At 46.5% G+C, this 25,260-nt stretch overlaps 1 protein-coding gene across 1 annotated transcript in view; it reads right to left on the bottom strand.

The window, feature by feature from the left end:
- Nucleotides 1-25,260, bottom strand: part of LOC311223751 (uncharacterized protein) — a gene marked incomplete at both ends in the record, with an annotated part of 318,597 nt that overhangs the window by 192,759 nt on the left and 100,578 nt on the right. The window contains 17 exon segments of the mRNA XM_084308521.1: nt 1,027-1,332; nt 2,893-3,198; nt 4,177-4,473; nt 5,110-5,439; nt 5,680-6,009; nt 6,193-6,460; nt 7,049-7,156; nt 7,837-8,039; nt 9,499-9,611; nt 10,246-10,453; nt 11,563-11,763; nt 13,074-13,175; nt 13,975-14,142; nt 14,806-14,964; nt 15,408-15,558; nt 17,024-17,185; nt 23,552-24,147. Of these exon segments, the coding sequence (XP_084164647.1) occupies nt 1,027-1,332; nt 2,893-3,198; nt 4,177-4,473; nt 5,110-5,439; nt 5,680-6,009; nt 6,193-6,460; nt 7,049-7,156; nt 7,837-8,039; nt 9,499-9,611; nt 10,246-10,453; nt 11,563-11,763; nt 13,074-13,175; nt 13,975-14,142; nt 14,806-14,964; nt 15,408-15,558; nt 17,024-17,185; nt 23,552-24,147 (4,008 nt within the window).

A 25,260-nucleotide genomic window follows, 5' to 3' on the forward strand; every position in this document is an offset into this window, starting at 1 on the left:
GACCTGTTGGGGCGATATGCAAATTGCAGGGGGTCCAGGTTGATGGGAAGGGATGATCAGATGTAGCCCTTCACTAGCTTCTCAAAGCACTTCATGGCTATGGAGGTGAGAGCTACAGGGCGGTAGTCGTTGAGGCACGTGGGCGTAGATTTTTTGGGTACAGGGATAATGGTGGACTTCTTCAGACAGATGGGGATGACAGCCTAATAATTAAGTTAAGGGGCTGACTTATTTATGCGTTGCTGTGTTGTTTCATTGATGTATCCCCTGTCTAATTGATTGATTTCATTATTGAACTGTGATTTATTTTGCCGAATTGAATACAGTATCTATAATTTTAACTAAACGACTGTTTGCCTGCCTCTTCTTGGGTTACGTTATCACAAGCAAATCTTTCGTAGTGGAGGTTACTCCAGAGCTAACCGGTAGATGACTGTACGCTTTATTTCTGCTTATTTAATTTGTTGACAGGTTTAGCCTGTCTGGCGCCCAAAGCCATAATTGCATTATTATAAAAAAGAAAATGTATTCTATTTATGGGATTTGGGCTTTCTGTATTTTTCGCCCATCCCAATTTAGTCATTATGCCAATTCCCTTCCTGGCCGTTGCGTGCATTGCCCCACTGTCGGTCTGGGGAGGGTGTAGAACTACCACATGCCTCCTCCGATACATGTGGAGTCGCCAGCCGCTTCTTTTCACCTGACGGCGAGGAGTTTCAGTGGGGGAACGTAACACATGCAGAGGTTCACACTATTTCCCCCAGATCCGCTCCCTGCTGAACAGGCGCCCCGACCGACCAGTAGGAGTCGCAGTTTACAACAACCAGGACACATACCCCGCCGGCTTCCCACCCGCTAACACTGCCAATTGTGTTAGTAGGGACGACTGACCAAGCCGGAGGTACCGCTGACAGCTGGATTAGATCCCAGAGTCTCTGCGGTGGTGGGCGAGTGCTTAGGTCACTGCGCTACCCAGCCGCCTACATTTTTTAAATCTTTGATTATATCAACAGCTGTTTGACTGACCTCCGCCGTGTGACGTCTCTCCTCGAGCGGCTTGTGGCTGGTCAGCGACTGCACCCGGTGCTGCTTGTCTCTGATCCAGGACTGGGTGCCGTTCCTCTGCGCTTCAAAGTCGTCCGACAGACTCTTCACCTCGGTGTCTCTGGCGGTCTGTAGGACCTTCTTCCACTCCTCCTCCGTGTCTCTGACCTCCTGCTGGACCTCCTGTTTCCTGCTCTCCTCCGGCCCCTGAAGGTCACACAGAGTCTGTCCTCGTCTCCTCAGGTTGTTCAACTTGCCGTCTCCCTCGGATCTCAAGTTCAAGATGGTCTGTGTGAAACAAAAACATACATCATTGTTCCCGGTATGCCGAGTCGAAAGGCCTCGCCCCCTTAAAGGAACACGCCACCGCTATGGGAAAATGCGCTTACAGTCTTCTCCAGAGACAAACAAGATGGATACTAATTTCCTCTCTCTCTGTCTTCAGTAGAAAGCTATCCTGCTGCAAGCTAGCCTAGTTTAGCACAAATGAACGGAAGCAGATACGGACCAGCTAGCCCACAAATATTTTTTTGCCAACACAATTTTAAGCTAGGCTAGTGGTCTGTATTTGCTTACATTAATTTGTGCTAAGCTAGGCTATCTTGCAGCCGGATAGCTTTCTAATGATCGCACAGAGAGGAAATTGGTATCTATCTTCTTGTCTGACTCTGGAGAATACTTCCATAATGTTGGCATGTTCCATTACGGGGGAATGTCACCCATTTAAATAAAAATAGCTATTAACTGGCTAATGCGCTTGCCATCTTTCGAGTCAGACAAGAAGATAGATACCAATTTCCTCTCTGCCGGATAGCTTTTCTACTGAATGCACAGAGACGAGCGTGGTTGGGGTGGAGCTGGACTCCCTAGCAAGGGTGGCGGAGAGGAGGAGCCTTGCTAAGCTCCAGGCCATCAGGGAAAACCCCTCCCACCCACTACACACAGACTTGGCTGACAGGAGGAGCATGTTCAGTGCTAGGCTCACACTACCTAAATGCAGCACTGAACGGCACAGGAAGTCCTTCATTCCCAACAGCCATCAGACTATACAATGCATCACTGCATCACTGAGCACAGAGCGACAGTTACCATCTTTCTTGAAACAGCACTGTGCAATATTACACCTACTGTAGACTTCAGTATTTTTACAGTATTTATGTACTGTATATTTTATTCCATTTCTATTCTATTCTTATCTTAGGCAATTTGATTTGTTTTGTTATTCTTATTCGTGACCCGTTCTGTCTAAATGTTTAATGTTGAGCGATTTGCAGTGTCAAATTTACCTCTGGATAATAAAAGTATTTCTATTCTATTCTATTTCAAGAATTCACATTATTCCTGTGTCCCAGGAGAGTTCAGTCGATATTTGTAAACACGCACCACTAAAGCTAGTAATCAGAGAAGAACCTTGGATTTGTGACTTCACCTAAATGCTAAATCTGCAGCACAGGAATGACATAGAAAAATGGCGGGGGGGGGGGCATTCCTCTTTAATGCATAATGAATGACTCACGAATGACCTTATAGATGGTGGCCACCTGGAGTTCATCATCAGTACTATACAGTGCAAAGTGTCCAACCAGTATGTACTGCACTAAAATATTCTAGAGGAAGTTTGGACATTTTGGGTGTGGGTTGCACTGTGGAGACTAGATCGATGTGATGAGGATGGTGGGACGCAGCACGGACCGTCTCATAGCTCCCAACGTTCCCAGAGTTCAACACTGGGACTACTTTTCTTCTTAGAGTGCCATACGCTTCCCATGGGTAAAGGAGAAGTGAGAGGATGCCTGTGAGAGACGGTAATGTGTGAACTACGGAAGCAGGTTATTTATGTACACCTACCTTCGCTGTCTCACATCTTTGCTCAAAAGTCGTCTGACTGTCCAGAGACTGTAGCCGTTGCTGCTGTTCTCTGATCCAGGAATGGGCGTTCTTCCTCTGAGCGTCGAAGTCGCCCGACAGGCTTTTCACCTCCGCATCTCTGGCGGCCTGCAGGACCGTCCTCCACTCCTGCTCCACGTCTCTGAGCGTCTGCTGGACCTCCGACCTCCGGCTCTCCTCCAGGTCCTGCCGGTCACACAGACTCTGGCCTCGTCTCCTGACCTCCTCCAGCCTGGAGTCTCCCTCCGACCGGACGCTGAGGACGACCTGGAGGAGAGACAACACTGGTAACACACTGTAGCACCCACTACACACACTTTATAGCACACACCCACTTTAAACAAACACACTGTAGCACCCACTCCCCACACTTTATATTTATGGATGAAGGATTGCACTACAACTCGTACACCTTACTGTAAATTGTACCTAAAATTGTACCTCATCCCATTTCTGCTTTGCACTAGATAGTACTGTACATTAGTACACTGCATAGTATTGTGTATTGTATATTATATGGTAACTCAGAACATTGTACATATGTCTATACCGAACAACTGTGACCTCATTCTTCTTCTAAATTCATGCTATATTATGTTATTATGTTATTTGATACTATCTTGTCTAGCACAGTCTCTGGAGCGTAACAGTAAGAAGCATTTTGTATGAAAGTATTCTGTACTTCTGTATGACAACTATTAAAGAACTTGAACTTGAGAACTAATGAGTGAAAATGTAAAGCACTTCTGAAGAATGAAAAGCAGTATGACACCAAGACCAAAACATCAGCCAATGCTATTGGAACCAAGTGGATTTGAACCTGGGACCATAGGATCCACAGGCGGCCGCGCTAACCAGCTGAGGTAAAGGGTCAGACCCACGTTAGCAGGTGCTGGTTGACCACGTCCTCCCATTGAGAAGTGCATCCGTCGTGCACGTTATTTCATCCATGTACGCACTTTCCCAGGGTTAAGGCACTGACATCCAACCCCCATTGCTACGTGAACCTGGATACAGATTCACAGGGCAGTGAGATCCCACCGCTGTCACCAATGTAACCGAGTGGATTTGAACCTGGGACCATGGGATCCACAGGCGGCCGCACTAACCAGCTGAGCTAAACTCGTTAGTAGTTTACAGTATGTTCTATGATTACATATGGCTTTTACACCATGAAGCACGGTGAAACCTGTAGAAATGACCGGTACGGCAAATTACATTTGACTGATCTATGGACAAACTCACCTGTGCACTAAGAGACTTCAGGGGCTGTTTCTGGATACTTATCCAGGCCTGGAAGCCTTCCTTCTGGGTTTTGAAAGTGTCAACATCTCTGGCTGTGGCCGCCTGCGTCTCCGTCTTGTCCAGAGCCTCCTCTGCGGCCTTCAGGGCCGTCCTCCACTCCTCCTCCACATCTCTGACTGTCTGCTGAAGCTCTCGTCTCCTGCTCTCCTCCATGTCCAGGTGTTCACACAGACCCTGGCCTGTCCTCTTCAGGTCCTGAAGCTTTGCCTCTCCTTCAGGCTTGGAGTTCAGGACAGCCTGAGATATAAAAGACACGTATTGTGAAGAAAGAGTGAAGGCCCTAGCATTATAATCCACTGTTCATTAATGAGACCATAACAATCAATTGATGACATGTCCTATGAGCACAGGAACTTCACTTACTTGGATAGTTGCAATTATTTGCACAAAATGTGCAAATGCTAGATTGATTGATCATCAATCAAGATCATCAAACCATAGACTATTGTGTCATGTGTCTGTCTGGCCTTCCCCCGCCAATACACTATCTACCTAACACCTACCATTTCCTAGCCACCTTATAACAATTAATTTGTGTCTCACCCCTTCTCCCTCCATCTGATCCCCTTTCCCCAGCCCCCCCCCCCTCCAATCTCTCACCTTGGATATTTCACCCTCCTTCACCCTTCTCCAGCCCTCCCTCCTCCCATTGACCCCATGTCTCATCCTCCTATCTCCTTCCTACCTGGTCACCTGACCACATATGTAACGTATAAATATCCACGCACAACTCTATTCTAGGAGCCACTTCCGGGGTCTCAGGCCAGGACCTCCGGTCTGTTCTTCTGAAGCCAATCTCCTGCGTATTTCACCTAATAAATTTGTCAACTATCGACCGGCGAATTATTCCTCCGGCACATCCACGACACTGACCTGAGCCATCTGTAGTTTGTCTTCAATCTGCATTTGGCCACCAAGAGACTGCAGCGGCTGTTTCTGGTTGTTTATCCAGGCCTGGAAGCTTTCTTTCTGGGTTTTAAAAGTGTCAAAGTCTCTGATCTCGGCGGCCTCTGTCTCAGCCTTGTTGGACGCGTCTTCGGCGGCCTTCAGGACTGTCTTCCACTCGTCCTCCACGTCTCTGAGTGTCTGCTGAACCTCTCTCCTCTTGTTCTCCTCCAGGTCCTGATGGTCGCACACACTCTGGCCTCTTCTCTTGAGGTCGTTCAGCTTAGACTCTCCCTCGGGCTTGGAGCTCAGAATAGCCTGGTGGAAAACCGAAACGTGCAGAGATTTTCAGAAATTGTATCATCTCTGTCAGGAATTACAACGCTGAGACCGAACCGATCGATTGACTGAAGCTCATAATAAAGTATGTTCAAAGACCACAGGTACTTTATTTCATTGGGTTCCAATAATGGGAAGCATATAGGGAATTGAAAGGATTTGCACCAAATATGCGACATAATAAAATTTCATCGATTGATCATCAAGTCATAGACTGACCTGAGCCATCTGTAGTTTGTCCTCGATCTGCATGTGACCACATAGAGACTGCAGGGGCTGTTTTTGGCTGTTTATCCAGGCCTGGACGCTTTCTTTCTGGGTTTTGAAAGTGTCAAATTCACTGGCTGTGGCAGCTTGTGTCTCAGCCTTGTTGAAAGCGTCCTCAGCGTCCTTCAGGACCGTCCTCCACTCGTCCTCCACGTCTCTGACGGTCTGCTGAAGCTCTCGTCTCTTGTTCTCCTCCAGGTCATGGTGGTCACATAGTCTCTGGCTGTGTATCTTTAGGTCATTCAGCTTACAGTCTCCCTCAGTCTTTGACTTCAGTATGGTCTGATGAAAAAGTTAAATAACATGAATTAAATTATTGTCTCGTAGAGTAGAGTAGAGTAGAGACAACCTAAAAGGGGCATTTAGCAGATTTTTTACATGAATTATATTGTTCTGTTGTGAGAAGGACTTATATGACTGGCCGTATATATGACTGGTGTTAATGTCCTGCTCTAATCCACTGACCTGCGCTGTGTCTTTCCTCCCCTCTGGCTCCAGGGAGGTGAGGTGTCTCTGCTGGTCTCTAACCCAGGCCCCGGTGCTCTCTGCCTGTGTATGAAACCCTTCCACCTCCCTCTCCATGGCGCCCTGGGCCTCTGTCTGCTTCTGCAGTTTGGCCTGCAGGTTCTGGTAGCGCTGGAGGATGTTGTCACCGTTTTTAAGGATACTGTCTGCTCGGATGCCTTGTCTCCGTAGTGACGCTACGAGCTCGCCGAGGGCCTCCGCTTTGCCACTGGACCATGGAAAGAGATGAAATGTGTCAAATGTCTGAAGAGCTCATACACTAATTCTCCTCTGCACAATATGTGGCCTATAAAAAAGCATGTAATAGTATCTCGAGACATCACTGTTGTTTTGTTATTGTCGTTACAGAAATGCGCTTAACGTCTTCTACCAGGGTCAGACAAGAAGATAGGACACCGATTTCCTCTGTGTGCGTTCAGGAGAAAGCTATCCGGCTACAAGCTAGCCTAGCTTAGCACAAATTAATGTAAGCAGATATGGACCACTAGCCTAGCTTACAACTCAGAGAGAGGTGTTTTTGGCCAACAGCTAGGCTAACTGATCCTTATCCACTTCCATCCATTTTGTGCTAAGCTAGGCTATCTTGCAGCTGAATAGCTTTCTACTGAACGCAACAGAGAGGAGACGATCGGTACGTCATCTTCTCAACTGACTCTGACAAGAAGACGGTAAACGCGTTTCCCATAATGTTGGCGTGTTCCTGAAATATTGCAAAAATTATATGTACAGATGTAAAATAATGCACATTTGGGATCTATTTTAAGCGATAGTTGTTGGCATGAATCGTAGAGCTCACCTTCCATTTTGGAGGTCTTTGAGTAGAGGGCTCAGTCGGTCTGTTTCTGCAGACTGCTTCTCCCGGGTGTGGAGCCAGTCACGGAAACTATCATACTTCTCCAGTAGACTGAGGAAAACAGGACACACAAAACAAGTCAGCTAAATTATTACTCACTGTTGGGAACTTGGCCAGGACCAATCATATTGACATAATTGATCAAATAAAAGTTTAAAAAAGAAATTGTGTTTTTTTTGTATGGTTGGTTATGTATATGTCCTGGGCCCCTTTGGATTTGGGTCGGATGGTCGCGGGGTGGGGGGGGGGCCCTGGTTCGGGGCCTCGGCGGGTCGTGGTGTTAAAGAGGCTGATGCTTTGACTCGCTGGGGCACCGGACTCTGGGTCTTCGAGGGTTGGGGATTGTGGTTGATGGGGGGGGGGGGGGGCTCGGGTTGGTCACTGTGCAATCTGTCTCAATTATTGTCTTGTCATGTTGTGTTAAGTTGTTGCATTGGGATGTTTTTTATGTATTATTATTATTATTATTATTATTATTATTATTATTATTATTATTATTATTGTATTGTGATATGTCTTTGTTTCATGTTTGAAAAAAAGAAAATAAAAAGATTTGATCACAAAAAAAAAGAATGAACATGGATTTGACAACAGTAATGTATTTTTTTCATTTGAAACAACTGCCCAATCGTAGAGAAAAGTTGAGAAGATAATCTATTGAATGACAGAGTATACAATATAATGGGTACTCCCTAGTTAGTGTTGTTTGGGTCTACTAGACTAGCGTTTACCTGTTAAAGGTGTTGATGACAGTACTCAGCTGGTCCTTCCTGCTTTGGCAGTGAGTCCTGAACGTGGTCAGTTCCTCCTCCTGGTCCCGCTGCCAGGCAGTGAGCTGGGACAGTTGCTGGGAGGGGACCTGCTCTCTGCCTCTCTCCAGGTACTCCCTCAACTGACCCAGGCGTCTCGTTCCCTCTTTGGATGTCAAGAAACCCTGGTGTACACGACACGATACGTTCAATTGAGAATCCCTGTGTCTCAGTCAGTTGTTAAATGATAATACAATCATTATGACTATGTTAGCAGTCAGCCAGCCAGTCAGTGTCAGTCAGGCAACCAGTCAGTCAGTCAGTCGGCCAGTCAGCCAGTCAGCCAGCCAGCCAGTCAGCCAGTCAGTCAGTCAGTCAGTCAGTCAGCCAGTCAGTCAGTCAGTCAGTCAGCCAGTCAGTCAGTCAGTCAGTCAGTCAGCCAGCCAGCCAGTCAGCCAGTCAGTCAGTCAGCCAGTCAGCCAGTCAGTCAGTCAGTCAGTCAGTCAGTCAGTCAGTCAGTCAGTCAGTCAGTCAGTCAGTCAGTCAGTCAGTCAGTCAGTCAGTCAGTCAGCAGTCAGTCAGTCAGTCAGTCAGTCAGTCAGTCAGTCAGTCAGTCAGTCAGTCAGTCAGTCAGTCAGTCAGTCAGTCAGTCAGTCAGTCAGTCAGTCACTCAGTCAGTCAGTCAGTCAGTCAGTCAGCCAGTCAGCCAGTCAGTCAGTCAGCCAGTCAGCCAGCCAGTCAGTCAGTCAGTCAGTCAGTCAGTCAGTCAGTCAGTCAGTCAGTCAGTCAGTCAGTCAGTCAGTCAGTCAGTCAGTCAGTCAGTCAGTCAGTCAGTCAGTCAGTCAGTCAGTCAGTCAGTCACTCAGTCAGTCAGTCAGCCAGTCAGCCAGTCAGTCAGTCAGCCAGTCAGCCAGCCAGTCAGTCAGCCAGTCAGTCAGCCAGTCAGCCAGCCAGGCAAGAGCTAGCCAGTCAGCCAGTCAGTCAGCCAGTCAGTCAGCCAGTCAGCCAGCCAGCCAGGAATCGGTCAGCCAGTCAGTTGGTAAGCCAGCCAGGAGCCAGTCAGTCAGCCAGTCAGTTTATGGATGGATGTATAATTGAATGGATATATAGTAGGGATGCTCGATATTGGCTTTTTTACCGATACCGATATTCCGATATTGTCCAACTCTTAATTTCCGATACCGATATCAACCGATATCAACCGATACCGATATATGCAGGGTTTCCCACCCAAAAAAACTGAATAATTTCAGGTAACTAATCATTTCACTGGATGCAATATTGTTATTGTTTTTTTTATTTTTTAAACCGATACCGATATTTTCCGATATCACATTTTACTGCCGATATCGGCCGATAATATCGGTCGGCCGATAATATCGGACATCCCTAATATATAGATAGATGGATGGATGGATTGATTATTGGATGGATATATAGATAGATGGATGGATGATTGGATGAATGGATGAATGGATGGATGGATGGATAGATGAATGGATGGATGGATGGATAGATGGATGGATGGATGATGGATGATTGGATGGACAGATAGATGGATGGATGGATGGATGGATGGATGGATGGATGGATGGAAGGATGGATAGGTGGATGGATCAATCGATCATCAATCAGTGAACTTACATTAAGTTTCTGGAGCGATGTTTCCACCTCCTGTTTGCACTCAGCGTTCTCAAAGCACTCGTTGACGGACAGCTGCATGTCCTGGAACCACTCCTGGAACAACTGTCTCTCGTCTGAGTGAAGGAGGACAGGAGACACAGAGAGTCTTGGTTACAGACATGGAGACAAGGTGGAAACTACCTAAAGATCACTTAAAGGCCCAATCCATATTTTATCATATTTTGACCATATAAATTCACATACATTCTGAAAGAGTTTTTTAAGATTTAAATATGCTATTTGAAACGTCCTACCCCATCATAAATAAAAATATAAGTCGGTTTACATTTCAATATTTACAAACATTACCAACATAAACAACCATTTTAAAGCCACAAAATACAACAAATACAATAAAAAGAAATTATGTAAACTGTTAGTCTAGTGTTCTTATGAAAACATGTCTCCATTCTAATGTCTGTCATTCTAAGTTTTTGGTGGCGGGTCTACCCATGTGTTTACGTTCGGATCACAGATTGGGCCTTTAAATAGGCAATTCAATTATAGTTGGTTTTGTTTTTGTATATAAAGAAGAGCATTATTCTCGGAACAGAACTCATGCTGGAGGCACCGGGAGCCCCTGCAGAGCCATTCAAATGAAAACACAAGCAACAGAACAAACAAAGCCAACCACAGGAGGAAAAAGAAGAAAAGGTAGCATCGAAACCTACAAGAGACACGATACAAAAACCAAAAAGCAGCTCTGACCTTTGATGACCTTGAGCAGCCCCCTCTCCTTCTCCTCTCTCTTCAGGTGGATCATGCTCTTGGTGTGTGCGATGGCCTCCCTCAGCCGGCTGCAGTCTTCAGACAGGGCCTCCAGGACCTGAGGACTGGCCACGCTGGACACCAGGCCCACCTCCTTCAGCACCGCCTCGGCCTGGTCCTGCTGCGCCTCCAGCTCCTCACACTGATCCTGTCGGAGTAGACGTTGAGATTAAATGGTACATCCATGGTGCATTTATATAGTTATTTTATCCAAAGCGTGTTATAATTTTTGTTCCTCACGTTTCACCCGTTCACGCACACGTTCACACACCGACGGCAGAGGCAACCGTGCAAGGAGCCAACCTGCTCATCGGGAGCAGTTAGGGGTTAAGTGTCTTGCTCGGGAGGAGCGGGAATCGAACTGGGAACCACCGGATTACCGGACAACTGCTCTACCTGCCGAGCCACTGTCGCCCCCAAATTACAATAGTATAATTTTAGATTTGAGATCTATTCGATCCTATTCCAAACAGAATGTCCAACGCAGAGCGCTTCATTCCCCTCAAGAACACCTGATATAATTGACTTCCTGGATGTAAGGATTCACATCACCATGATGACCGTGATAAACACCTTTTAAATACATTAAAGTGTTTTTTTCTATATGTTTTTGTAGATTTTTATTGCGTTTTTACTACCGGGCAGTCCAGTAGAGAGAGTGGGAGAGGAGGAAAAATGGGAGACAGACAGACATTCGGCAAAGAACGCCGGGTCCGGGAATCGAACCCGGGTCGGCCGTGCCGCGACGCAGCTTGTTATGTGATTTGCCACTTGGCCGCCCCTAAAGTGTCTACTTCTTATTGCTACTTCACTTCAATCAAGTGAACTGAAACTGAACTGAACTGAACTGAACTGAACTGAACTGAACTAAACTGAACTGAACTGAACTAAACTAAACTAAACTAAACTAAACTAAACTAAACTAAACTAAACTAAACTAAACTAAACTAAACTAAACTAAACTGGACTGGACTGGACTGGAAGCAACAGTTGTGATTGGCGGATCAAGAAAAGAGGGTGGGGTTTGAGATAGGTCAATTGTGTGTCAAACTCTAGAGTGAGGCAGAAATCACCACATATATACCACTACTACCAATACATACACATAGTAATCGATGACTTCTTTAATAAATCTTCCACTTCTCTGTTGCCACGATTTTGAACAAGTAGACAAATATTAGGAACCATTCATAAATGAAAAAAGGGGAAAAAATCAAATCCATTCCAACAAAAGAGCGTTGCAGTATGAGAGTCTACCTGTATCCGGGCCTCAGCCTGTGGTTCTGAGACGCAGATCTTGCTCAGAGAGGACTGGATGTTCACTATGACCGACTGACACTCGTCGATCTTCTCCGACAGGTGTCTCTTGACCGCTATCAGCTCCTCGTACACGTCGGTGCTGTCGGAGAACAGCTCCTTCACCTGCTCCATCCTCTTCCTCAGCTGAGTCTCCATCACCTGTGAGGTTTAGTTCATCGGCACGGTTCATTAGCACGGTGCAAGTGGGGGGTTTACTTCATTAGCACAGTTCATTAGCACAGAGGAAGTTATTATGGGAAATGCACTTGCAAAATAGATACCAATTTCCTCTCTATGCATCCTGGGTCAAAACACACCTCTCCCGGAGTTTTAGGCTAGGCTAGTGGTTTGTATCCGCTTCCATATATTTGAGCTAAGCTAGGCTAGCTTCCGGCCGGATATCTTCCTAATGAACACACAGAGAGGAAATTGGTCTCTATCTTCCTGTGTGACTCTGGAGAAGACGGTGAGCGCATTTCCCATAATGTTGCCGTGTTACCTTTACGTAAAAGAAGAATGTTGTGTTGTGCATTTTAGGAGAAATTGATCCTTTGGGAACAATTATTTTTATAATCTTGTGTAGCAGAGTGGCCCTGCCTGAAGCCTAGTAAGCCTAATATCTCCCTTGGCCTGAAGCCTAGTAAGCCTACTACCTCTCTTGGCCTGAAGCCTAGTAAGCCTACTACCTCTCTTGGCCTGAAGCCTAGTAATATTAATCTATCTATTGGCCTGAAGCCTAGTAAGCCTGATATCTCCCTTGACCAGGGGTGACTCCCCCTCTGGCTGACTGGTAGATGTGTCACTCCCTGCGCCTGAGACCACTCCCTGCGCCTGAGACCACGCCCTGTACCTGAGACCACTCCCTGCGCCTGAGACCACTCCCTGTGCCTGAGACCACTCCCTGTGGCTGAGACCACTCCCTGTGGCTGAGACCACTCCCTGTGCCTGAGACCACTCCCTGTGCCTGAGACCACTCCCTGTGCCTGAGACCACTCCCTGCGCCTGAGACCACTCCCTGTGGCTGAGACCACTCCCTGTGGCTGAGACCACTCCCTGTGCCTGAGACCACTCCCTGTGCCTGAGACCACTCCCTGTGCCTGAGACCACTCCCTGTGCCTGAGACCACTCCCTGTGCCTGAGACCACTCCCTGTGCCTGAGACCACTCCCTGTGCCTGAGACCACTCCCTGTGCCTGAGACCACTCCCTGTGGCTGAGACCACTCCCTGTGCCTGAGACCACTCCCTGTGTGCCTGAGACCACTCCCTGTGTGCCTGAGACCACTCCCTGTGCCTGAGACCACTCCCTGTGCCTGAGACCACTCCATGTGGCTGAGACCACTCCCTGTGCCTGAGACCACTCCCTGTGTGCCTGAGACCACTCCCTGTGTGCCTGAGACCACTCCCTGTGGCTGAGACCACTCCCTGTGCCTGAGACCACTCCCTGCGCCTGAGACCACTCCCTCACGCACCTGCAGCTCCAGCGGGGCCTCCTGGCTCTGCAACATCTCCTTGATCTCCACGGACTTCTTGTGGAAGTGCTCGATGTCCTCCTCGTGGGCATGGATCTCATCCTGAGGAAACCAGAAGACAGAAAGTGTCACATCTATTAGAAAAGCTGTTTGTTATGTTGTCTTTGTGTGAGCAACACACCCAGCTAAATTGTGTAAATGAACTTGTCATTTAGATTTTATTAACAAATAATAGTCTGATTCTGATCAATCATAACGGTCGGTTGAAAGGAAAACGTGGAACATGTACCGGTCCATTATTCTGCTGCTTAACCTTCTGTGAATTGTCACAGTGAAAGGGTTAACCGTTTTGGTAGTGCGGCAGTGAAAGGGTTAATGCTTCTCCCACTGGGTTACTCTCAGATTGACGGAACAGACATGAAACAGGGAATTAGCACAAACCTGAGCCAATCCAAGCTCGGGGGAAATTACAGCGTGAACCCGGCGGGTTGGGCAGGGACCAATCAGGTTCAGGCAGAGAATCAAAGCTCTACATCATAACGAATCTCATCTCATCTCATCTCATCTCATCTCATCAAATCTCATCAAATCTCATCTCATTTCATTTCATCACATCTCATCACATCTTATCTCATCTCATCTCATCTCATCACATCTTATCTCATCACATCTCATCACATCTCATCTCATCTCATCTCATCACATCTCATCACATCTCATCTCATCTCATCTCATCTCATCTCATCACATCACATCCCATCTTATTTAAGATATTCCTTTATTGATCCCCTTGGGGAAATTCAGGCATCATAGCAGCATGTGTGGGGGGGGGGGGGGGAGATATAGGTAGTAAAAACAAGCAGTGTAATTTCATTTCCTCTCGTCTGACTGGCTGTCTCACCCTCATAGCCAGGACTTGTTGCTCGTTGTGGAAGGGGTGGCTCTCGCTGAACAGAGCTAGTTTGGCTCCAGCCCAGCCATCCACCTCTCCACCCAGGATCAGCTGCTTCTCCCACAGCTCCAGACCCACCCGCAGGTTGTCCATGTAGGCGTCTGTCTTCTCCGTCACCTAGTGGGGACACAACAGACACAATGTCCACCTCAGTCCAGTCTCATTCAGTTGAGTCCAATTCAGCTATGCCCAGCCCAGTTCAGTTCAGTTAATTTAGTTCTGCCCAGTCCAGTCAAGTCCAGTCAAGTCCAGTTCAGTTTAGTTTAGTTTAGTTTAGTTTAGTTCAGTTCAGTCCAGTCCAGTTCAATCCCGTCCAGTTGAGTTGAGTCCAGTTTAGTTCAGTCCAGTTTAGTTCAGTTCAGTCCAGTTTAGTTCAGTTCAATTCAATTCAATTCAGTTCAGTCCAGTTTAGTTCAGTTCAATTCAGTTCACTTTAGTTCAGTTCAGTTAAATTCAGTTCAGTTCAGTTCAATTCAGTTCAATTCAGTTCAATTCAGTTCAGTCCAGTTTAGTTCAGTTCAATTCAGTTCAGTTCAGTTTAGTTTAGTTTAGTTCAGTTCAGTTCAATTCAGTTCAGTTCAATTCAGTTCAGTTCAGTTTAGTTCAGTTCAGTTCAATTCAGTTCAGTTCAGTTCAGTTCAGTTTAGTTTAGTTCAGTTCAGTTCAATTCAGTTAAATTCAGTTAAATTCAGTTCAGTTCAGTTCAATTGATTGAAGTGAAGTAGCAATAAGAAGGTAAAAGGTGTTCATCACGGTCGTCATGGTGACGTGAAGCCTTACATCCAGCCAGCTGTCCATCAGGGTGTCGGCCTCGGCCTCAAAAGGAGCCTCGCTGCAGTCTGGCATTTTCTTAAGGTGGGACTGTAACTGTCGGCACGTTCCTCTCATCTCGTCCATGCGCTCCCCAAGACCACTCAGCTCCTCCTTAATACCATGGACCTGGAAACAGCCACACGCGCGCACACACACACACACACACACACACACACACACACACACACACACACACACACACACACACGCGCACACACACACACACACACACACACACACAGACAGAGTACACATGTTTAATTCAAGGGTGTGTCTGCCATCTAGTGGTTAAATTAATGTGTGCGTGTGTGCATAAGAGAGAGAGAGACACACACAGAGAGAGGGAGAGAGATACGGAGAGAGGGAGAGAGGGATAGAGAGACAGAGACAGAGAGAGACACACAGAGAGAGGGAGAGAGATACAGAGAGAGAGAGAAAGAGAGAGTGAGGGACGGAGAGAGAGAGACAGAGAGAGAGACAGAGAGGGAGAGAGAGAGCGAGAGAGAGAGATACAGAGAGAGAGCGAGAGAGAGAGAGAGCGAGAGAGAGAGAGAGAGAGAGAGACTGACCTTGGCGATGAGTCTCTGCAGGTTGTCCTTGCCCAGGTAGGAGGCCTGCTCACTGACCGTGTGCTCTGCCCTCTGCATGGTGCTGCTCAGGTAACTACGGCAACCCTGGAACCTCTTCAGCAGCTCTAACAGCACGTTACACTGGTCCTGCCTGGAGTCAAGTCAAGTCATTTATTTATAAAGCACGTTTAAAAACTCAAGAGCCAACCAAAGTGCTGTACAATCAGAGCATAAAATGTCATGATATAAAATACAAAAATACAAAAAGGCACAGCAGGACAAGACAGTATACATTCAGAGATTAGAACAACAGTAGGACAACACACGGATAGGGGAGCACAAAGTACAGTATAGCACACAGGGGACAGAGGAGCACAAGAAGAGATACAAGGGGGAAGGGGCAGGATAAAATTGCATGGGAGTGTGGGAGTGCATGGGAGTCACACACACACACCTGGTCTTAGTCATCTATGTATTTTTATTTATATATTTAGCACGTACAATTACAAATCTATAACTTTATCCGTGAAAGACAAAGAATAATTAGATTAGATTAAAATATATTGTTATACAGCGAGCGCAATACAACGGAAATAAGTTTGGCATCCAACCAGAGTGCAAATGTAACAGTAGCCTAAAGTGCAACAGAAATAATATAACATATATAAACGAGTACTACTGAGTGTAGTGCTAATCAGATGTGTGTACAGAGTTGTAGTATAATATGTACAGTGGTGCAGGTGTAAAGACAGGACCCCAGGAAGACCAGAGGCTCTTTCATGTGTCTCTAATGGGGATCCTTTAATAAACATAAACATAAACAGTATGGTAGTCATACTGGCCAGCAGCGTAACTAGTAAGAGTAGGATATGTACAGATATAGTATATACAGACATGTAAAAGGACTATGTGCAGGTAAATACAGACAGGTGTGGATAGAATAAATATATATGTATATAAAGCATTTGTACAATGCTGTATACACATATATATATATATATTAGGGGTGTAAAGGTACACGTATCCGTACCGTACCGTTCTAAACGGCTGTGTAGTGTACCGAACTAATACAGCGGTATGTTAACCACTAACGACCGCCCACCGGGGGCTGTTTTTTTCACAATCTAATATAATTATTATTATAAAAAAAAAACGAAAACCCGAACCTTGACTTCAAAACCGAGGTACGTACCGTACCGTGGTTTTTGTGTACCGTTACACCCCTAATATATATATATATATATATATATAATGAATACATTATAATATAATATGAATCTGTCTTGCCTAACCTAACCTATAGTATTACAGTGGGTTTTTGTACACACTGTAGAAATATACCACAGAACTGCTGTGATTTATAATATTCCTGAGATTGTTTTCATGCACACTAAAGATGCACACTGCAATACTTTCTAGAAATGTATGGTGAATTACTGTAGCAAATTCCTGTGGTTTTACCATATCAATACGAAATGGGAAAATGGAAAATGGACTGCGTAAAATACTACAGTATTATGATAGTAATTGGTGCATTAAAAACTAAATATAGTTGCACTATAGTTCATGTCGGTACGGGAGACAACAGTGTAGAGACGAGTTCCCCTGCTCCCCACCTGTCAGCCACGGCTCTCTGCGCCTCCTCCCACTGCGTCTCCAGCTCCTGCAGGTGGCGCTCTCCTCCCTCCTGCTCCTGCCTCCCATGGAGCTCACGGAGGCTCTGGAGCTCAGAGCGCTGGGCCTGCAGTGGACCCTCTAGGTCCGACAGAGCACGCAACCTGGAGACAAAAGGGATGTTGTTGTTGTTGTTGTTGTTGTTGTTGTTGTTGTTGTTGTATCTATATATCGATGGCTGAAGATTAAAACCTCCTATCTGCATAAAAAGTGGGGGGAACACTCCTATCTGCACTTTGCGAGACACCTTGTCGGTATTGTTAACACATAATATAGTAATATAGTCCGAAAACAGTGTATTGTATTGTTAACATAATATAGTAATATAGTCCGAAAACATTGTATTGTATTGTTAACACATAATATAGTAATATAGTCCGAAAACAGTGTATTGTATTGTTAACACATAATATAGTAATATAGTCCAAAAACAGTGTATTGTAGTGTTAACACATAATATATAGTAAATATAGTCTGAAAACAGTGTATTGTATTGTTAACACATAATATATAGTAAATATAGTCTGAAAACAGTGTATTGTATTGTTAACACATAATATATAGTAATATAGTCTGAAAACAGTGTATTGTATTGTTAACACATAATATAGTAATATAGTCCGAAAACAGTGTATTGTATTGTTAACACATAATATATAGTAATATAGTCCGAAAACAGTATATTGTATTGTTAACACATAATATTATATAGTAATATAGTCCGAAAACAGTGTATTGTATTGTTAACACATAATATATAGTAATATAGTCCGAAAACAGTATATTGTATTGTTAACACATAATATATAGTAATATAGTCTGAAAACAGTATATTGTATTGTTAACACATAATATATAGTAATATAGTCCGAAAACAGTATATTGTATTGTTAACACATAATATATAGTAATATAGTCCGAAAACAGTGTATTGTATTGGGTATCCTTAAAAAATGTCATTCTGCAAGAAAACAAAATGTATTCAAATGTTTTATTTATTATAATATTTGTTCTTTTTACCTATTTATTAAGTGCAATCTGTAATAGTGGGATACTACGACCTCTAGGTAAAAGAGGCCCTGTAGTTCTGCACCTTGTTTACAAATGTGTGTTTTGATCCGACGTGTGGGGGAGGGCTGTGAGAGTGGGAGGTATTTTGAAATACCTATAATAATAAATAAACATTCTCTTTTTCCACCTAAACAGTTCAATAAAATATGTGTGGATTCATATTTGATCTGCAACGCCTAATGTGACAGTTCGCCTGTACAGTATTTTATTCATATTCATACTATTGATATTTAGGCCTTTCAGTCTCTATTGAAATAATTTTAATTGGTGAAGTGATATTCATGTGTGCGCGCACAAACTCACACACACACACACACACACACACACACACACACACACACACACACACACACACACACACACACACACACACACACACACACACACACACACACACACACACACACACACACACACACACACACACACACACACACACACACACACACACACACACACACACACACACACACACACACACACACACACACAGACACACACACATATCCCAGGGAGGAACACCATGCAAATACCCTCTTCCATTCACACACATGCACACACACACAAACATACGTACCTCCCCAATCACACACACACAACCCTATCATCCACACCTATCCCCGGACCTCACCTCTCTCTCCTCTAACTCCTCTGAGGACAACAGCAGAGAGGGTAGGCTCTTTTAACTGAATACTGTGTACATCATTTTGAAGTGTGTGACTAAATTGTGTTGTGGAAATTGTTTGTAATTAGTTTCACCCAGCTGACAGAAACTGGAGGTGTGGCCTTTGTGCATGTAGTTAAGTGGGCACTTGTGACAGTTTTTCTGCTTAAATACCAGCTTTTTCTCTGTTGGATTCATTCTGAGGACAACAGCAGAGAGGGTAGGATCTTTTAACTGAATACTGTGTACATCATTTTGAAGTGTGTGACTAAATTGTGTTGTGGAAATTGTTTGTAATTAGTTTCACCCAGCTGACAGAAACTGGAGGTGTGGCCTTTTGCTGCAGGTGTCACTCATCAGTAATTAGTGATAGTGATTTAAAGACTTGCTGGCATAGCGTCAGCGAAGCGTCGAGAAACGAAGAGGGACAAAGAGGAGGAGTTTTCCTGGAGTTCACCGCAGAGGGATCCACCGATCCACCCAGTGCTAAGTACACCATAATCCCATATTCCCGTCCCACTCTGCTATTTCCCTACTATCTCGCTTCCTCCCTAGCCCCTTCAACCTCCTCCTACCACTCTTGACACCACAATGTGCCTCATACCTATATCCACAATCTGCTCCTCAAGAACAGAATCAACCCATCCACGCCAGTTTGCTAGCAACCCGGCTAATCTCTCCTACCCTCCTACAGCCACTAATACACCTGTCACAGTACAGGGAGGCTTATGGAATTGTCAATCAGCAGTCAAGAAAGCTGACTTCATTACTGCCTACGCCCATAGTCTAAATCTGCAGCTCCTGGCTCTAACTGAGACCTGGATAACCCCCAATAACTCGTCAACACCTGCAGCATTATCTACAAACTATAACTTCACTCACACACCTCGACCCTCCAGACGGGGTGGAGGCACTGGCCTCATGACATCTCCTTCATGGGCTACAAACCTAACGCAACTCCCAGAACTGTCACTCTCCTCCCTCGAATATCATGCAGTATCTGTCTCTAATCCTTTCAATCTCACCATTGTTACACTCTATCGCCCTCCAGGTCCCCTCGATCACTTCACAGATGAGCTGGACATGCTTCTAAGCTCCTTACCGGAAGATGGTACCCCGCTCCTTCTATTGGGCGACTTCAACCTGCCTGACTCATCTCAGTCGGTCCCAGTGGTCTCCCTCCTACAACAATTTGACCTGACTCCCACTGCCATGCCTCCCACCCACAAAGCAGGCAACTCCTTGGATCTCATATTTTCCCGTAACTCCAGCATCATTAACACCACGGTAACTCCCCTACATGTATCTGACCATTCCTTCATATCCTTCTCACTAACTCTCATGCTTAACCGAAAAGTCTTCACCCCAACTCAAACCGTCTCACTCAGACGCAACCTGCCCTCCCTATCCCCCTCCACCCTCTCCTCTGACATAATATCCGCTCTACCTTTGAGTGACACCTTCTCTGCTCTCCCCACAGAGATGGCAACCTCCACCCTCCTCTCAGCCCTTGCAACCTCCTTCGACAAGCTCTGTCCCCTCGTTGAGAAACCTGCCCGCCGTTCCCCACCCAGTCCATGGCTGACGGATGCAGTGAGAGAACAAAGACAGGTCCTGAGAGCGGCTGAGAGGAAGTATAGAAAGTCACGCCTCACTGCTGACATCGACACATATCACAACCTCTTGTTAACATTCTCCAAAACCATTACTAATGCCAAAGCTTCTTTCTTTCACCATAGGATCGAGGCCTCTGCCAAGAATCTTCGCAAACTGCATGCTACCATGTCCTCCCTCCTCACTCCCCCCCCACCTCCTCCTCCCTCATCTTTTTCTGCCGAAGACTTTGCGATCTTCTTTGAGGAAAAAGTGGAGAACATCCGCAGCTCCTTCTCCCAACCCCCACCCATTCCAAACGCTGAATCGAGAACCTCATCCTTCACTCTGTCATCTTTCTCTCCCATTACAGAAGCCGAGACCCTGACACTGGTAACGTCGAACCGTCCGACTACATGCCAGCTGGACCAGCTACCCTCCCCACTCCTCCAGACCATAGCACCGGACATCCTCCCATTCCTAACTGCAACCATCAACTCCTCACTCAACTCGGGGGTGGTCCCCACCTCCCTAAAACAAGCCAGAGTCACGCCCCTCATAAAAAAACCAACCCTGAACCCCACCGTCATAGCCAACTATCGCCCTGTCTCTCTTCTCTCCTTCCTTTCTAAAACACTTGAACGTGCTGTATCCAACCAACTTACTGCTTATCTCTTACAGAATGACCTCCTAGACCCCAATCAGTCTGGCTTCCGGACTGGCCACTCCACAGAAACGGCCCTCATTGCGGTCACAGAGGCACTTCACTTAGCAAAAGCGAAAGGCCTCTCCTCTGTCCTGATTCTCCTAGATCTATCTGCAGCCTTCGACACAGTCAACCATCAGATCCTCCTCGCGGCCCTCGCAGGAATGGGAGTGGCTGGATCTGCGCTGACATGGCTGACATCATACCTCAATGACCGCTCCTACCAAGTGTCATGGAGAGGGACTCTGTCGGCCACCCGCCCCCTCCGGACGGGTGTCCCCCAGGGCTCGGTCCTAGGACCCCTTCTCTTCTCCCTCTACACTAAATCACTGGGTAACATTATCACATCTCATGGCTTCTCATATCATTGTTATGCCGATGATACTCAACTCTTCCTCTCCTTCCCTCCCTCAGATATCCACGTCTCTGAGCGGATCTCGGCCTGTCTGTCCGACATCTCCGCCTGGATGACGACCAACCACCTCAAACTGAACCTAAGCAAAACAGAATTGCTCCACCTGCCGGCCAAATCCTCCCCCCTGACCGACCTCTCCATCACAGTCGAGAATGCAGCTGTGACCGCGTCGCCGACCGCCAAGAACCTTGGTGTTGTCCTCGACGACCAGTTGAACTTCTCTGCTCACATCGCAGCGACAACCAGAACCTGCAGATTCCTCCTGAGCAACGTCAGAAGGATACGCCCCTTCCTGACAAAAGAAGCCACCCAACTCCTCGTCCAATCAACAGTCATCTCCCGCCTCGACTACTGCAACGCACTGCTAGCTGGCCTCCCGGCCACTGCCACCAAGCCTCTTCAACTCATTCAAAATGCAGCGGCCCGCCTGATCTCAAACCTACCGAAGTCAGCCCATGTCACCCCACTTCTTAGGGACCTGCACTGGCTCCCCATTGCTGCACGTATCCGCTTCAAGGCCCTCGACCTAGCATACCGTGCGGCAAAGGGAACCGCTCCCGCCTACCTCCGGTCAATGGTCTCTAACTACACACCCTCAAGACCCCTACGCTCTGCGTCTTCTGGCCGCCTCAGATCTACTCCTATCCAAGCTCCCGGAGGGTCATCAAAGAGAAGCCGCCTATTCTCAGTCCTTGCCCCACAATGGTGGAATGAACTACCCATCCCAGTTAGGACAGCCGAATCCCGTCCAATCTTTCGCCGTCGACTAAAGACTCACTTCTTCAACCATTATCTGAAATGATAAAAAAAAAAAAAAAAAAAAAAAAAAAAATCTAACCCCGACTAACCTTAATGTCATGCACTTGTCCTAATAAACTAACCTACACTGTAACACGCAACACTTTGATGAACATTGTTACTCAGCTGATAGAGTTATACCCTTCTTGCTGTCTTGTCGCACAGAACTTGTAAGTCGCTTTGGATAAAAGCGTCAGCTAAATGACTAAATGTAAATGTAAATGTAACCCCCCCCCTCTCTCTCTCCTCTTCTCCCTCTCTCTCTTCCCCATTATCTCTCTCTGCCTCTCTTGCTCTCTCTGTTCTGTCTCTCATATGCCCCTCTCTCTCTCTCTCTCTCTCTCTCTCTCTCTCTCTCTCTCTCTCTCTCTCTCTCTCACGCCGCCGCCACACACACACACACATCGGTCTAGATCAGACCTGGGCCACGCCCACGGGCCGGACAATCAGAACGTACCAAACTTCCTTGAGCAGGAGCACGCCGCAAAAAAGCCAGATTTCGATGCACTTGTTCAAACCCAAGCCAGACTGGATTTCTCTCACTGAACAAGTAAAAAGTTACTCATACAAGTAAAAATAACTGAAAAAAATCTAAAGCATGTATTGCTTTTTGTATAAAGTTGATCAATTGCATGTCTTTTAACATACTGCAAAACATATCTTCAGTGTTTGAGAAGATTAACAAGTTGAAAATAAAATGGAACACTGATGTAATGATTGTTTTAGTTTTTACTGTTTATTACTTCTATATTTCTATATGTTTATTCTTCTGATTACCAGTAGCAGCTAATCAAAAAAGTAGGGTCTAGATTCAAAACAAAAGGAGACGAGACGAGAATATCTGTGGTCTCTGTAAACACTTTTAAAAAGCAGCTAAAGACTGTGTTGTTCAAACAGGCTTTTGGCTGTGTAAATCTTTTATGTCTTTTTTTTTTTTTTTTTTTTTTTTATACTTACTTTCTTTTTAACATGCTGCTATCCTTGCACTCTGTTGATGTTTTTATATGTGAAGCACTTTGTGACCCTGGTCTGTGAAAGGTGCTATATAAATAAACTTGACTTACTTACTTTACTTACACACACACACACACACACACACACACACACACACACACACACACACACACACACACACACACACACACACACACACACACACACACACACACACACACACACACACACACACACACACACGCACACGCACACAGACACACACACACCTCTGCTGCACGGCGGGCATGGTGGGCTCCTTCAGCCCCTGCCTCTCCGCCGTCTCCTGCACCTTCCTCAGCTGCCCCAGCAGCGTCCTCTTCCTCAGGCCCAGGGAGCGGGTCTCCGTGTCCCTCTGGAGGCTGTGCTGCTGGCCCGCCAGGCCCCGGTCGGCCTCCTCCACCCTCCGCACCAGCACCGCCACCATGTCCAGGCAGGAGGCCGGAGCCCCGTCGCGGGTCACCGTCAGCCGGGCCCCCTGGAGCAGGTGGTCCAGCTGCGGGGCCTTCTCCCTCAGGCTGTCGATGCTCTGTCTGACCAGGGACAGCTTGGAGCGGCCGTCCTGCAGCACGGCGCCGTCGCTGCAGGGGGCGCCGTGCACCCCGGCGATGTCCTGCTCCACCGTGCGCAGGGACATGAGGAAGCGGTCCAGGGCGCGCGCGGCCGCCTCGCTCTTGCGGATCTGCTGCTGGAGCTGGTCCAGGCTGGTCCGGTGGGTCTCCACCTCGCGGAACAGAGGGGAGCGGTCCCGGGGGTCCAGGTCGCTGGACTCGGAGTCCAACCGGGACAGCTGGTCCAGCTCGCTCTGAACGCTGTCGTCCAGCTCCTGCAGCGAGGGAGAGAGAGGGAAGGTAGAAAGAAGGTTTGTGAAACAATGTAGTCATTTAAAGCGTTTGGTGAATGTGTACGAGCAGGTGTGTTTGTCAGTATTACAAGCAACGCTACCGTATGCAGGTATTTCCACCAAAATGTCCAGTCCACAGTTAACCGTCTGTAGTGTGGTAGTGAAAGATTAACCTTCTGTAGTGTGGTAGTGAAAGATTAACCTTCTGTAGTGTGGTAGTGAAAGATTAACTGTCTGTAGTGTGGTAGTGAAAGATTAACTGTCTGTAGTGTGGTAGTGAAATATTAACCTTCTGTAGTGTGGTAGTGAAATATTAACCTTCTGTAGTGTGGTAGTTGTAATCAAATGTAGACAGTCAGGTAGGCTTGAACAAACATGGGTTTAATACCAAAGCAGGTTCAGGTGAATCAAGGAGTTACAGCAGGATGACTCAGAGAGTACACTGGCCGAGTGTCCCCCAACTGAGCTCTGGATCAACCATTGTGGTCACATTATATACAGTCTATACAGGAGGGGCAAAAGGTGTGTCCATTGTCAGTGGTCGAACTGGAAAGGTGGGTGATTGGTCTGTTCCATGGGGGCGGGATTTCGGGTCCATGGAGGGGGGGGGGGGGGGGTGATGTGTTTCGGGGTGGTTTGTCTGGAATGGTGAGTGTGGTTTGTTCTGTCTCGGGGGGGGGGGGGGGGGGGGGGGGGCTCGTGACATGTCAGGTATGTCGGCGCGGAGGGCCTGGAGCTCACACTTAGTCTGATTTCCATTTAGGGGGCCAGTGCTCCGGTCGCCCTGGAGGCCCGGGGCAGCTCATTGAACCCTTCGCTCCCTCCAGGCGCGTCTAGAGATAAGAGCACCTGTAGCTCTGTGTTTAGATTCGCATGTGTTTAGCATATTCTGTTACCTGTGGTGTTAGGGTCTCCAGCGACCCGTTTCAAGGTTATAATATGTAATAACTACCATGTAGTTGATTTTTATTAGAACAAGGCTTTATGATATCCTCCACAACACATCTATACGGTAAGCACAGCAAAACTAACAACAGTCAGTGGTGCCAATTCCTAACACAACATGAGGGTTAAAGGAACACGCCAACATATTGG

The sequence above is a fragment of the Notolepis coatsorum genome, assembly GCF_963971535.1.
Source record: "Notolepis coatsorum genome assembly, chromosome: 2".
NCBI lineage: Eukaryota > Metazoa > Chordata > Actinopteri > Aulopiformes > Paralepididae > Notolepis > Notolepis coatsorum.